This window comes from Pseudocercospora fijiensis (genome assembly GCF_000340215.1).
Source record: "Pseudocercospora fijiensis CIRAD86 unplaced genomic scaffold MYCFIscaffold_1, whole genome shotgun sequence".
Lineage (NCBI taxonomy): Eukaryota > Fungi > Ascomycota > Dothideomycetes > Mycosphaerellales > Mycosphaerellaceae > Pseudocercospora > Pseudocercospora fijiensis.
The window spans coordinates 9,730,785-9,744,451 of record NW_006921532.1 but is presented as its reverse complement, the minus strand read 5'-3'; the positions used below and the strand labels follow the sequence as shown (position 1 = coordinate 9,744,451).

Genomic DNA, 13,667 nt, shown 5'->3' with positions numbered 1-13,667 from the left:
TTAATAATTAGTACGGTTGTTTCGATAGAATAGTACGTATAGGTCCCGTTCTTCGGGCGCAATATAGTTAGATTAGTCTTGTTCGTAGCTATACCGCTAAAAGCTTGAAATAAGGACTATCTAGCTACTACCCTTAAAGGGTAGATCGAATACTATATAAGAAGGGTATATTAGCAGGTAGATAGGGTAGTAGTAGGTATAGGTAGTATTCGATAAGGAGCTAGAAGGAGAGGGAGGAAGGTAGGCAAGTTAGCCTATTACTAAGCGCTAAGCCCTGCCTAAGGCACTAAGACCCTAGCTTTACTTAGCCTAGTTATATACTAATTACGTATAGCCTCTTTAGCCCTAATATTACGAAACTATTACCTGCATTTAATTAATCTCGGCTACGGTTCTTACTATATATACCTCCTTATTAATCGCCTTATAACTAGCAAGTACGCGCTAGTAGCTATTCGAGAGATATACGGCGATGTCCTTATATACGTTAAATACGCTAAAGACTACGGAAACTTTACTTAGTAGCTCGTTAAACTCGTAGAAGTCTCTAGACTCGAATTCGTAAGCTAGAAGCTACTAGGTAAGACTCGCTAGTAAGGCAAGTTTAATATAGTTAACGGACTTATCTATAATATACCGGTCTGTTAGCGTATTGCCTTTAGCGACGAGAAGGTCCTCGCTTATAGAGCGGCGCCTATAGAACGTAAGGCATAGTATAAGATTAAATCCTTGTTTTACAACCCTTCCTTCTAGTAGAGCGCTATTTACCTTCGCGACTTCCTTAAGCCCTTCCTTTAGGTTACTATTACGCTCGAGAGCGATAAGGTTAAGCTTAGTTACGTCTTTGCTAACTATAAGTAGCTAATAGAGAAGACGTACGACAATTAGCTCGCTCTAGCCGCCGAGATCTAAGATACTATATTAGACCGCTTCGATAAGGTATACTATCCGCTAATACTTATTGCCTATCTCTCTAACCCTTAGTAACGCGAGAGCCGACCGATTAGGATTAAGAACGACGAGTTAATAGCTTTTTAAGAGTAGCTTCTATACGATTATTACTATAGCGATAACGACCGAGTTTCGATACTTCTAGCTTAGCTCTTACTTCTTAAGCAACGCGAAGGCCCCTTCGGCGATACTATTAAGTAGAATAGCTATAAGTCGCTTACTATCCTTTAGTAGTAGCAAACCTACTAGCTAGACGAGATAGTAGACCTATCTATACTATATATACTGTCGCTCTCGCTAGCTCTAATAACTAGTATTGCTAAGCGTAACTAGTCGGCTTATAACTTTATTTATAACCTCTGCTATAACCGCCTATCTTACTATACTATTAATAAGCTCGTATACCTCTTCTAGAACCTCCGGTTAAAGTATAGGTAGAATAATAACTATCTTAGTACCGACGGTAGTCTTAACGACGAGATTAACGAGCTCGAATAGCGCGCACTATTATATACGCTTTGTATTACCTTCTTAACGCTTATTTACCCTAGTTTAACTATATAGGACTTCTAATAGGAACGGATATACTGTTCTTTACCTTCTATATGCAAAATCTTATACAATTAGTAATCTACGTTATACCCACGCCTATACATAGTCCGCTGCTATCCACACGGCGTACCGCTGTATAAGTTTGAAAATCCATATGGCCACCCATCGCTACTGCCGCGTAGTTAGCCTATCTATCTACAAGTCTCTATTAGTTAGCATCGTCACGCCGGCCAAAGAGCAAGGCTGTCTAGGCCTTGATCTTGTAATTGATGGAGAACGAAGCAAGAACGACGCCGGGCTGTTCAAGATCCCGCCATGTGCAAACGCCTCGCTAAACCGCGATCATCAAATGTAAAAGCATAGACCGAAAGCCATCAATAATGTCATTTCACTTTTCGAAGCTGTTCCATAGAACCGTAGCGATCTCAAATGGAGTACCTTCAGCCAGTTCGCGCTGGAATTCTCTGGTCTGAGGTGCTCCTGCGAAGCTCACTTCGCGCTTTGCGCGCTGTCGCTCGCTGCCGCCGCCAGCAAACGAGACACTGCTCTGTGCCGTTCTTTTGAGAGGCTCGGCTGCTTTTGGCGGCGATGCCGACTTGGACAGACTGCTTGCCTTCTGTGTTGCAGGGAGCTGAACGGCGCTCTTACTCGACGCAAGCCCGGCTGCGCTCGGCTTCTGTGGCGAGGAACGCTGGCTCAATTTGCTGCCCTTGCATTGCTTCAATCGCGCAATTGCTTCGCCGAGTGGATCCCGAAACTTCTGAACTACTCTGAGCTCGGTGTTAACAGCTCTGAATCGTCCTTGGAAGATTTCTGGACCCATACCCAAGCCATTGTTGACTAGGCTGCGATTGCTACTGCCGAGAGTTGTGCTGCTCATGAAAGATTTGAGGGTCTCATTGCGCCGGTCATATTGCCACGCCGGAAGATGTGGTTTCGTATCAGTCCTGGACTCCATATCGGCGAGGGCCTTCTCTTGTAATAATCGTAGTTCCGTTCGTGATCGGCCAGTGGCTGGAGTTGTGGCTCCAGATGAGCCTGAAACCGTTGATCCCGGGCTGATAAGCCCGACCTGAAAGCCTTTCTCGTGGTGTTGAGACAGATATGAGTGGCCCTCCTCCGGCGTGTGGAAGCCGCCCTTGTTCGGGGTGCCAACAGCAGTGTTGACGCCGCTGTCGCCAGAAGGATGCGAAGCACTCGGCATGAATCTTGAGACCAGCTCGTCTTGATCCTCGTCTGCAGCTCCGTCTCCAATATTGGACCTGGAAGACTGCATCGAAGGGGCTGGCGAGCCACGTTGGCTGTGCTTGTCGTCCAATGCGCTCACATTGCTTAGAACAGCTGGTCCAGCCAGTTTTTGACTGCTCAAAAGACGGCGAGCTGCTGGGTTGGCGTAGTCTTTGGCTTGAGAACTTTTTGGAGCTTCTCCTGCGGGTTGGTCTTTCGCTCTGGCAAATGGAATTTGAGGGACAGTCTTGGAAATGGCGGCCGTGGGAGGTGTTTGCTCAACGGGATGAGAATGAGGTTCTCGCACTTGATGTGGTTGTGTCTGAGTCAGTGCCATTTCATCACGCACAGGTTCATGACGTTCTGTAAGTCGTCCATCATTTTGTGGAGGCTTTTGAGGTGAGCGCCGCACATCTTCCTTCGGCTTTAAGGCCTCTGCTTTCCTAACACGAGCCATGGAACGAGGGCTTGGGGGCTCATCCTCGTCGCTGTCGCTGCTAGCATTGACCTCTGCCGTAGATTTCTGCTGCGTGGTTTCGTTCCTTTGCATCTGCTCCGAGAGCTTCATGCCTAGAAGCTGGCCCGGGGTCTGCTTCTCGACCGTGCGCTCCACATTCATGCTGGCCCTCCGCGAATTGTTGGCTGTGTTCTGGCGCGTACTGTAGGGACTGGCACTGGCACTCTCTTCCGTCCACTCGTCCTCTTGCAGGCCGCTGCCTTCCATTTCTGGCACTTCCTCTTGATCGCTCGAGTCCACACTACCGACTGCAAAGCCGACCTTTTTGTTGGATGCTCTTCTGGCATATTCTGGCTGTTGAGTTTGCCTCTCTTCTTGCGACCTTCGTCGTGGCTCTGCCTGCCGTACATTCAACTCCTGTCCAGCTCCAGCGATCTCGGCAGACTTGGGACGTTTGCTCTTTCCCTTCAGGCCTGGCGACGGAGGGGCTCGGTGAGCTGTGGAGGCCATGGCCACTAAATTCCTGCCGGATCCAAGCCTGGTCAGCTGTCCGTGTGAGAGGTTCTTCTTGAGCTTCGCGTGCGAGGTATTGCGAGGCAACTGGTACGCTGTCAAGTTCCTCTTCATCTGCGGTCGTGACTCGTCCAGGCTGCCAGGCAGGCGTATCTCGGTGTCGCCTTCGTGCGAGCGTTGTCGCGAGTGCTTGCGCCCATCATCGCCGGCCTGGGCCTGGGCCTGGACGTTCTGCGCCTGGCGGTTGAGCTTGGCGAGGTTGCGCGCGCTGCTGTGGTTGCGCGGGAGGACGATCTTGGTGTGGCGTGATTTGACCCGGAGTGGGTGGTCCGATCCAGGACTGACCACGTCTTTGAGGCGTACAGACGACTGCGACGATTGGGACGACTGTCGTTTCATCAAGCTCGGCCTCGGCGTAGCTGAAGCTGAAGCTGCACCTGACGCTGCACCTGATGCTGGATTGGGGTCTGAGGTGTGATTGCTCGCCGGCAAGCCGCTGGTGGCATGACGTGGGGAGGTGGCATTATGGTGTGGTGATGGAGATGGCATTGCTGTTTGGTGAAACTGGACGCGGCGGTGGCGGCGGCCGAGGCAGATTGGTGGAGCGATCTCACACCTCGCGTGGCAACCGCATACCTCTCTCTGTATGCAACAATCAATGGGGCCTTCAGACACGTGCGGTGTTTCAGCCAGCATGGATCATTGTTTGTCACTCTCGAATCTCAACTCCTTTCGTAGAGATCCCGCACTACTGGGGGGGATGGGGTGGGGTGGGGGCAACTTCGGCTTGAAGCTGGAGCCGACCACAGCTGCTACCAAAGCTTCACTATCGTTTTCATCTTCCAAGTTCCACCTTGCATTCTATTCACATGCTGCACATCAAAGACAGCTCGTGCGCATTGGAGTCTCCGCATTGAGTAACCAACCCACGAGCACTGTTATGCCCGTCGATTACACTTTGTCTCAGCAGCTCGCGAACTGCGAGCCAACCATGCATACATCTACTCCTCGTCTATTTATGAGCTTTCATAGAGATACATATCGATCGCCCACTTTGTAGTTCTTCTTCACATTCTTTCCTGCTCTGCGAATAGTTGTTGAATGCGTGCCATATGGCTGCCGTTCTCATGAACTCGTCTCATCATCGTAAGTCGTTATGTGTTCTTTCCATAATGATCAATGTTTACATCCCGGATGCTTGATTTTCCAGAAAACTCACGAGTAGCTACCTTCGTTCATACGCTTGGAATCCCATTCCAGCATCCACGAATGTACAGCTTGCACGAGTTCTGCTTGGACGTCAACAATTCTGGGAGGTGGCAGTTCTGCTGTCGTTTGGTTCGGAAATAGTCCGTTCTCATCCCAGTGGTGAACAGCCTCTGAGATCAGGATGAAAGGCTCTGACACATTACTGCTGCGGTCCTTCGCGCCAAATCTGAATACCCAATGAGCTTGACCTCGTCAAAGAGACTTCGTCTGTACTTACTCAAATGCATGTGGCGTGGCCGGCTTCCACGGATCCCAATCACCATCGACTATAGCAAGCCGAGGATACGAAATGTCGTATCCACCATATTTATTGATGACTTCCAAATTAGGGGGCTCGGTGATATTGAAGGCCATTCGGCATATAAGGCTTCGATATTCCAGATCCAAAGTCCTTGAAATCAGTGGTAGCTCACCCTTGGGAGTGTTTCCAGTCTGCAGGTAGCCCCATTCTGTGCAATACTGATACGGCCAGCTCTTCCAATAGGCATCTTCGATGGAAGTGGCCGAAGTGTAAGTCTTGTTGTGATCGCTGCCAAAGCATTCATCTTGAGTCATATTCTGGCTTGCACAGTCGTCAACTACGGTCAGGTTGAAGTAGCCGATAGCGTTGAGCATGGAACCGACAAGGATTTCATTCGGCTCGTGACGTCCGCCTCGTTGTATAAGACCAGTCACACTTGAACGAAGAGAATCAGTGCCCGGATATAGCAAATCTGTAGACGTAATATTATCGCAGTAATGGTAGAATTCGTTGGAACTAATGGCCGGATCCTTCAAGTTTGTTAGATTCACCACTAGTAAAGATTCGCATTACGTACCCAGTTTAGCGATTGCCAATAGGAAAGTGGGCTGGTCAGAACGTCTGCGAAGCCAGTGAGATATGTAACGTTCTCAAACCCGAAAACACTCTTGAGCTCCGTAGGAAGATTAGTGTCGCTCTTGTCGATCAAAATGCTGTCAATAACATCTATAAGCAGCCTCTGCGCGGCAATGCAATCTTGAGGAGCTTTCTCAGCAATCGGCCTGAAAGTGAAGGGTACGAGGGTCAGCCTGTGCGTCAAATAGAGAGATAGTCGGCCGTAAAAGCCAAGGCCGAGACCAGCATCCTATGTCTAAGACGGCGGCTCCAGATGTTGGCACTGAGCGGAGTCATGCCTTGCATCTTATGATATACTTACTGGAAATACTGCCAATAATCCCAGATGGCTTTGGTCACACCGGAACTGGAAATCGATCCCCAGAATACGTCGGGATATTGGAGACGAAGGAAGGCACTGAAAGCGCCCGCGTAAGAACCGCCGTAAGATATCCAAGCTGTGGTCTTGGATGTTAAATCGCCGTGTTCTTCGAGACCGGGAAACTTGATGTTCTGCGCAAAGTATGCTTCATCGGCCATTGCTTGGGCTGTGGTGAGAAACCTGAAGTTATGCGTTGATAAGTCTGGGACAGGCCAAGATGTGCCGTAGTACCGATGTTCCAGGATTACTCCAATGCCATTAGTGGCGCGAGTGATGATTGATACAATGCCTTGAGAGCGGCAGGCCGACAGTCAGCCTATGCCCTCTGCAGACAGTATATGCACGCGATACCTTTCTGCAAAAATGGCAGTCGCCCCACGCCAGAAGTCTCCCCAGACTGCAGCACGAAGACGGGACCGCCCTTCTTGTAATGCGATGCATCGAACCAGTATCGCAAGGGAAAGGTGGCGTTGCTGTGCGGCTCGTATTGCGATTCATTGTGGAAATGGTCAACTGGCACGGAGAAGTTGTAGGCGGGATACAGAAGCTTAGGATTGGTGTCGTGTTGCTTGCTCAGCAACGACTTCTGCGAGTGTGTGGAGGACTTGAGGGCCAGAGATGAGGTGAATGCATGTGCGGACGAGCAGAGCAGCAGGCCAAGGCCAAGCCAGCTTTGCAACGGCGCCATGTTGTCAGTGTGCGCGTCAGTCAGAGGCCGACTCAGCGTTGCGTTGTCGCTTGATGATCGAGAGCATGAAGGACGGCGCTGATGTGACAGTGAGTGGTGGTGCAATAATCAAGACCTGGCCCGTAGCTCGATCAGTACAGCCGGGAAAGGAAGGTGGGTTTAGAACTACTGTAACGTTAGGCCTGTGTCATAGGCAACGGGCAAGCACTGCAACCTCAGGCTAGGGAACCTCCGTTAGGGAACCTCCGTTAGGGAACCCGGCTTGTTCTGCAGTATAGTATCTATCATATCACAAGGATGCGATCTCCAAGACCGAATGATATCGAATGCATCTGTGCATCTGTGCCAAGAAGTGCACATGTCTGGCTGGCAGTGATACAAGTGCGGAGATCATAGCAGGATGCATGTGCCTACCTACAGAAGTGGCAATGGCAATGGCAATGGCAATGGCAACAGCAACAGCAACGCAAGGCTGACAGCTGGCATGCTGTGCTGTGCTGTGCTGTGCTGTGCTGTGCTGCTGTGCCCACCTCACTACTGCCTGACCTGACCCACGGCCAAATGTCGGCAGATTTGGGTTGGTTGGCTGGCTGGCTGGCAGCTCTGAGCTTATCTACGCTACCTTACGTTACTGCTGCTCGTCAAGTGTACACAGACATTATTGGCGCTCGAGAAGGGACCATGATCAGACGCCATCGCCATTGTGCACCAATATCCCGACGACTGATGACTGCGTCGAAATCGTAATGTCGCGCGTCGGCAGCCCGGACGCTGCGTCGTTGATGTCTGCCTTCTCCTCCCGCCCAGCGACCCTCCAATCCATCCGGCACACCCACGTCTTCAGTCTCGATACATTCAGTAGCAAGGACTTCATTGTCAAGGACTTTGTAGAGTCACTGTCGGATGCTGCCGTTCCTGCCCGAAGGTCCGCGCCTACCTCTGCGGCCGCGCAGTCGAGCCAGGCATTCGACCCCAAGCCTCTGATCCGGACCTTCGAACATGCGCTGAATAGGCTGAAGACGCTGAGCGAGGATCTTCAGGAGCGTGAGAATGACTTAGGCGCCGGCGTTCGGAGGGCCGAGAACCAGCACAATACCAATATCAAGTCGCGAGAGCAGGAGCTGGAGCGTGCCATCGCATCCTTCCACCGTCTGGAGAGGACGCTGGATGGTGACGGCGATGCTGGCGGAAACGCTGCTATGCGCATTGGTGAGCGCTTAGAAGAGCTGGACAGGCAACGGCAGCGCGCTCAGGACGCCAAGTTCATTCTCCAGTGCTGGCTGGAAGTCAGCGAGCGAGGCGACTTGTCGAGTCTTGATGATGTTCGTAAGACGGGTGGCGGCGAGGGCAAGGTTCGTTGTGCGCACATAGCCCGTCAGTTGCTCAAGATATCGCAACGGCTGCATCGAGGCATCGAGGCGCAGAACGGAACAGCGCCCAAAACAAATGGATATCACATCGCAAACGGCATCAATGGCAGCAACGAAACCGATTCTCCTACGGGTAGCATACGAAGAGGCAGAAATGGCCATCAACCGCGAGAAATAATAGAAAAGTTCCTGGAGATGTTGGAGAAGGACTTATTGAAATCATTCGACGAGTTTTATCGAAGGCAGAACTTCGATGGTATGAGGGAGTGTGCGGTAGCGCTCCAGGATTTTGGCGATGGCAATTCTGTCATATCACTTTTCGTCAATCAACACCAATTTTTCATCGACAGATCCCAGCTCGTCACAGAGGAGTTAGTGGTCGACAACGATACATGGGAGAGACTGGCAGATCCAGACACAGAACCACCGGGTGTAGAACCAAGCTTGCAGTCCCTTATTGACGAGGTCAAAGTGGTCGTCCAGGAGGAAAGCTTCATCATCAAGCGTGCGTTTCCTTATTACGAAGAAGTTCTCGCCCGCTTTCTGCAGCGAGTCTTTCAACAGTCCATCCAGCAACGGCTGGAGATGGTCCTTAATAAAGCCGACAGCATCTCCTCGCTGGCATTCCTTCGCTCCTTGCAAGCCTCTAGATCTTACATCGCAGCTTTGGTGGAAGATCTCAAAGCGCATGGACTCACAGATCACCCGGAGCCAGTCTCATCGGTCAGTGCGGCCGTCCTCGACCAGCAACTTGACGAGCTCTTCGTGCCATACTTCACGGGCACCAGTTATATTGAGCGGGAAAAGCGCAATCTCGGCGAGCTCTTTGAGGGTCTGCTGTTCAAATTCACGCTTTATCATTCTCGACGACGCAAGGTCTCTGTTCAAACGACTACTTACTTGGGTGCCATTTCTGCTCGTAGCAAGGAGTTCATCAGCAGCGCTCGCGATGCATACTCTGAGCGACTAGACAGTGCGGACTTGCAGCCTGGTCAAAAAGCCATGCTCATGCGCATCGCCGGCCTTCACCATGCAAAGGATCATGCGGCGCCTCATGACGTGGACGTCACCGATGAAGACGGACAGCTCAGTTTGCCATTCACCAAACGAATGCTCAAGTGGCTGGCAGAAGGTGTTGGTCGGGGACTGGAGTTGGCTGGTGGAGGCAACGAAACCCCAAAGGAAATTCGCGAACTCCTTCACCTTTTGATCACGCACATGGGCGAGATCTACCTAGAGACTGCGCTGGATGCCGCTATCGACTCAGCCACTGCGGCGGAAACGAACACCAAGACGGAGCCTGATTTGAGCTACATCACTGACCTCCGGACTGCGGTCAGCGTGCTGCATCTCATGCTTACGACAATACAGATGCTGCTCCTTCCTTTGGCAGCGAGCAATCTTACCATCCGCAGGGACCTGGAGAAACAGACCAACAACTTTGTTGACAGAATGGAAAGCAAAATTGATGCTGTTCTGCAAAAGACAATAGACGTAGCAATCTCATGGACTCAGCGACTCCTCTCGAATCAACGAAAGACAGACTTTAGGCCCAAGGACGATGCTACCTTACAGCTGGACCAACTCCAGACGTCTACGTGTCAGTCAATTTACACATTCCTCAACCGCCTTCACTCGCGAGCAAAGGCGTCTTTGTCTGGACGCGTCCTGGATGCTTTCTCTCTAGAGCTAGCGATCGGCCTCCGATCACTTCTTTTGACGCACTTCAAGTCTTACCCGGTGTCGCTTACTGGAGCCCTCGTCGTCTCAAAGGACATTACAAAGTATATCGAGCTTTTGCGCTCGTGGGATCTACCTCCATCATTCCAACCAAGTCTGGAAGTCCTAACAGAAATTGCCAACCTCTTTGTCATCGGACCTGACGCGCTCAGAGATCGACTTCGGAACTTTGGTGCGGGCGCAGGCTCTCTGCAAGGCGTTGAGAAAGCCGATCTTAGACCGTACATCATGAGGCGAGAAGACAGCGGCAGTGTCGGCGTTCAAGCAGTGCTGAATCAGATGTAGCGAGCATGATTGTATCGTGCCATGCAGACGAGTACGGCACGAGACGGCGATGGCTTGGCATAATCAGTTCCATTTCAATTCCGTGGACCGTGCCAACCCACGTCGCGCATCTGTTTCACATTGCAGACATCATTCGATCTCACAGGCGGAGTGTGATGTGTGATGCATCATAAATCATATTTGCGTGCAAGTCTGCAAGAATTGATTGGCAGCCGTTGCATCCCTCAATCCTGGAAGGAAGAAGCTTTCGTGGCGCGTCGAAGATCCTAGCGCGTCGCCAAGCTCGAGACTTGAAATGATGATAGCCTTGACGCAGAAGCACTCCTTCGATATAGACGGAACGAGCCACTGTGTTGGCAGTCTAATGTCTTGTAGACAAGTAGACTGACTGTTCATGACATAAATTCATACTACGCAAAAGGAGATGGAAAATGCACGCGCTCCTCTGTGCCACGTAGACGCGAACGCTCGAGTAAACAAAGGCCCAGTGCAGGAATCTTTGAAGCGCTACAAGCAACGGCAAGACGAACTCGAAAGTACAACGAATGCGGGGCTGGCAGAGCTGCGAGACAAGCAAGCAGAACTAAGCGCCTCGTTGCAAGATCATGCAACGCTCATTCGAGGCGTTCAAGACAGCATCGCCAGATGCACAGATCCTACTCCATGGCTTGCTGAACTGCAACAGCTCGCCAGCAATCACAATGCGATGGACGATTTTCGACAACGCATAGCCCGTCTTGAGTCCATCGCTCCGCCCGCACCCATCAGCTCGATGCTTCAGTTCGACGCTCGTCTTCGAGCATTGGAGAGCTCAAGGAACTTTTCTGAGCTGTCAGAACATTTGAAACGCTGCAACGAACGGCTTACGATGATCGAGGCTCGTCACCCTGACCCGAGTACATGGTTCAGACTCACGGCCATCAACGGCCTCGTCGAAGAGCTCCAGAACCGTGTCAACCATATGGAAGAGCACAGGAACCTCGCCCCGTGTGCTGAGCAGATCAGCCAATTGGAAATTGACATCGTAGATGACAGACGACATCGGCTCAATGACATCGCAGAGCTGAGTCAAGACATCGTGCAACTGACTGCATGCTCGGGACCGCAACTACCACGGAGCTCTATTCGCGACGACATTGAAGCTTTGCGCAAGCGCATTGTTGCGGAGGAGGCGCAACCTCGTGATATCATGGCTGCGATCAAATTACTAGAACATTTACGACACAGTGAGGTTGAAATTAGCGACACAATCACTCTTGCACCGCAGCAGGTGCCATGCCAGTCTATCGATTCTGGCCGGCGAGGGTCTCTGGCCGGTGAGATGCCTACGACCAGGGCATCGAGGGTCTCGAAGCGCTCCAGAACGACACCTCCAACGCCTGCAATGAGCTTGATGCGTACACCAAGCGAAATAAGGCCAGCTGAGAAGCGCAAGTCACTCAACACGTCTTCATTTAATGCCATTGGCGAAGGCAAGCGGCGAAGAAGTGGGCGAGAGCGCAAGCCGAAGAAGCACGCCTCGGGTGTTGTCGATTGGACGCAGATGACTTAGGTGTACTGACGGGAGACAGTCTTTCTTGTAGGAGAGCATTGGTTCTATCCCTTTGAAAACTCGACGGCTGAGATCGTTCATGCACGAACCCTAGCACCGCAAGGGTGTGCAGAAAGCGCTACACTGTATTTAGCACTGTAGGTCTTTCGTCGGCTATGCTTCTATAGGGAATAGCGTATGTCTAAGCCCTTGTCTAAGGTTCCTTCTTCCGCACTCGGCGGCTCTTTTACTCGTTATCTACTCGATTGACTTTTAAGGCTCGAAGGCTAATAACCTAGCTCTTTTATATAATAGCTTCTTCTTCTTATTCTTAGCAAGCTAATAGCGCTATATTCGATAAGGACGATAGATACTAGTCCGATATTAACGACAATACTATATATAATATAGGTACGCTTAGCGTAGAACCGAAAGAGGAAATAGACGAGATTAACTCGTAAGAGATAGTCGCTAGTTATAAGGCGATTAGAGTAGCTTATAGTATAGAATACAAGCCTCGAGGCCGAGATAACGAGCTAGTTATTACTAGCGATAGTATTAATAGCGTATCGACCGAAGGTAGGAATACTAAGTTACTAGATATTAGTAATCTAGTATAAGTACCGGACTAGTCGAGGTTTATAGATAGAGTAAGGTACGTGCCTTTATAAGGTACTTATTACTAGCTAGAGGTCTATTTACTACTAGATAAGGTATTCTTCGAGGGCGTAGATTACTATAGTAAGTCCTTCGAGAAGTTAACTTCTAAGGACGTATTCGATATACTAAAGCGCTATTTCTAGCTACTATAGGTTAATATTAGGGCTAAAGAGGCTATACGTAATTAGTATATAACTAGGCTAAGTAAAGCTAGGGTCTTAGTACCTTAGGCAGGGCTTAGCGCTTAGCGTTAGGCTAACTAGCCTGCCTTCCTCCTTCTTCTCCTAGATCTCTATCGAATACTACTTGTACCTACTACTACCCTATCTACCTACTAATATAACCCTTCTTATATAGTATTCGATCTACCCTTTAAGGGCAGTAGCTAGATAGTCCTTATTTTAAGCTTTTAGCGGTATAGCTACGAAAACTATCGATTTAACTATATTATACCCGAAGAACGGGACCTATACGTACTATTCTATTAAACAACCGTACTAATTATTAAGTAAGGCCTTCTATACGGCCTATTATACTAAGTTAATCGCACTAAGCCGATACCTACTAATTCCGCTATATCCGTACTATAAGGGGCTATAATATATTATTAGTCCTACCCCTTATTATAATAGCCGGCTTATTACGAAACAATAATAACCGTAGCGCCGCTAGTAGCGCTAGCAATAACAATACTAGTAGTATAGTACCTACTAAAGTACCTACTAAAGTACCTACTAAAGCACCTACTAAAGAGCCTGCTACTAGGCCTACCGAAGAACTTATAGTTCTAGGTAACGACCTAGAGTTACCTGTTAACGACATACTTAATAACATTATTAATCGACGATATAGCTAACTAGCCTTTAGCCCCTAGCTAGTAGCGAGACTTTAAGAAGCTACCTAAAACAGGCTCGCTACTCTATACTAAGAATAATAGCTAAAGGATAACCTCCTCGAGATTTACCGCCTATAGGAGACCCTAACAACTAATACTAAACTAATAGTAGGGCCTTCCTCGCTACCTGTTTAAAAGAAGGATGCTAAGCTTAAGGACTGTACCGTATTTAATAGCTCTAGCCGTAAGTAGTATAATAATCACATACGTAATTATAAATTAAACTAGCGGAATGCACTAAGGGCCCTGGGCAGCGCTGCCTGCTCGTTCCCCTTTTTTGGAATATTTTAT

General features: G+C 49.7%; 4 protein-coding genes across 4 annotated transcripts; 2 read left to right on the top strand and 2 right to left on the bottom strand.

Moving 5' to 3' along the window:
• Positions 1 to 1,891: 1,891 nt before the first annotated feature.
• Positions 1,892 to 4,249, bottom strand: MYCFIDRAFT_193271 (uncharacterized protein; the record flags this gene model as incomplete). Its single annotated transcript, XM_007923813.1, has 1 exon — positions 1,892 to 4,249. One exon carries the CDS (start codon positions 4,247 to 4,249, stop codon positions 1,892 to 1,894), a length of 2,358 nt encoding a protein of 785 aa, XP_007922004.1.
• A 413-nt stretch (positions 4,250 to 4,662) lies between these two features.
• On the bottom strand, positions 4,663 to 7,597 carry MYCFIDRAFT_201884 (uncharacterized protein; the record flags this gene model as incomplete). Its single annotated transcript, XM_007923812.1, has 7 exons — positions 4,663 to 4,863; positions 4,920 to 5,135; positions 5,187 to 5,682; positions 5,784 to 5,992; positions 6,148 to 6,496; positions 6,559 to 6,754; positions 7,523 to 7,597. The coding sequence occupies 7 exons, from the start codon at positions 7,595 to 7,597 to the stop codon at positions 4,842 to 4,844; spliced, it is 1,563 nt and encodes a 520-aa protein (XP_007922003.1). The 3' UTR covers positions 4,663 to 4,841.
• Positions 7,598 to 7,677: 80 nt separating this feature from the next.
• MYCFIDRAFT_26855 (uncharacterized protein) lies at positions 7,678 to 10,290 on the top strand (the record flags this gene model as incomplete). Its single annotated transcript, XM_007921594.1, has 1 exon — positions 7,678 to 10,290. One exon carries the CDS (start codon positions 7,678 to 7,680, stop codon positions 10,288 to 10,290), a length of 2,613 nt encoding a protein of 870 aa, XP_007919785.1.
• Positions 10,291 to 10,714: 424 nt separating this feature from the next.
• On the top strand, positions 10,715 to 12,009 carry MYCFIDRAFT_213618 (uncharacterized protein; the record flags this gene model as incomplete). The annotated part of the gene is made up of 1 exon (XM_007923811.1): positions 10,715 to 12,009. One exon carries the CDS (start codon positions 10,715 to 10,717, stop codon positions 11,840 to 11,842), a length of 1,128 nt encoding a protein of 375 aa, XP_007922002.1. The 3' UTR covers positions 11,843 to 12,009.
• Between the last annotated feature and the right edge of the window lie 1,658 nt (positions 12,010 to 13,667).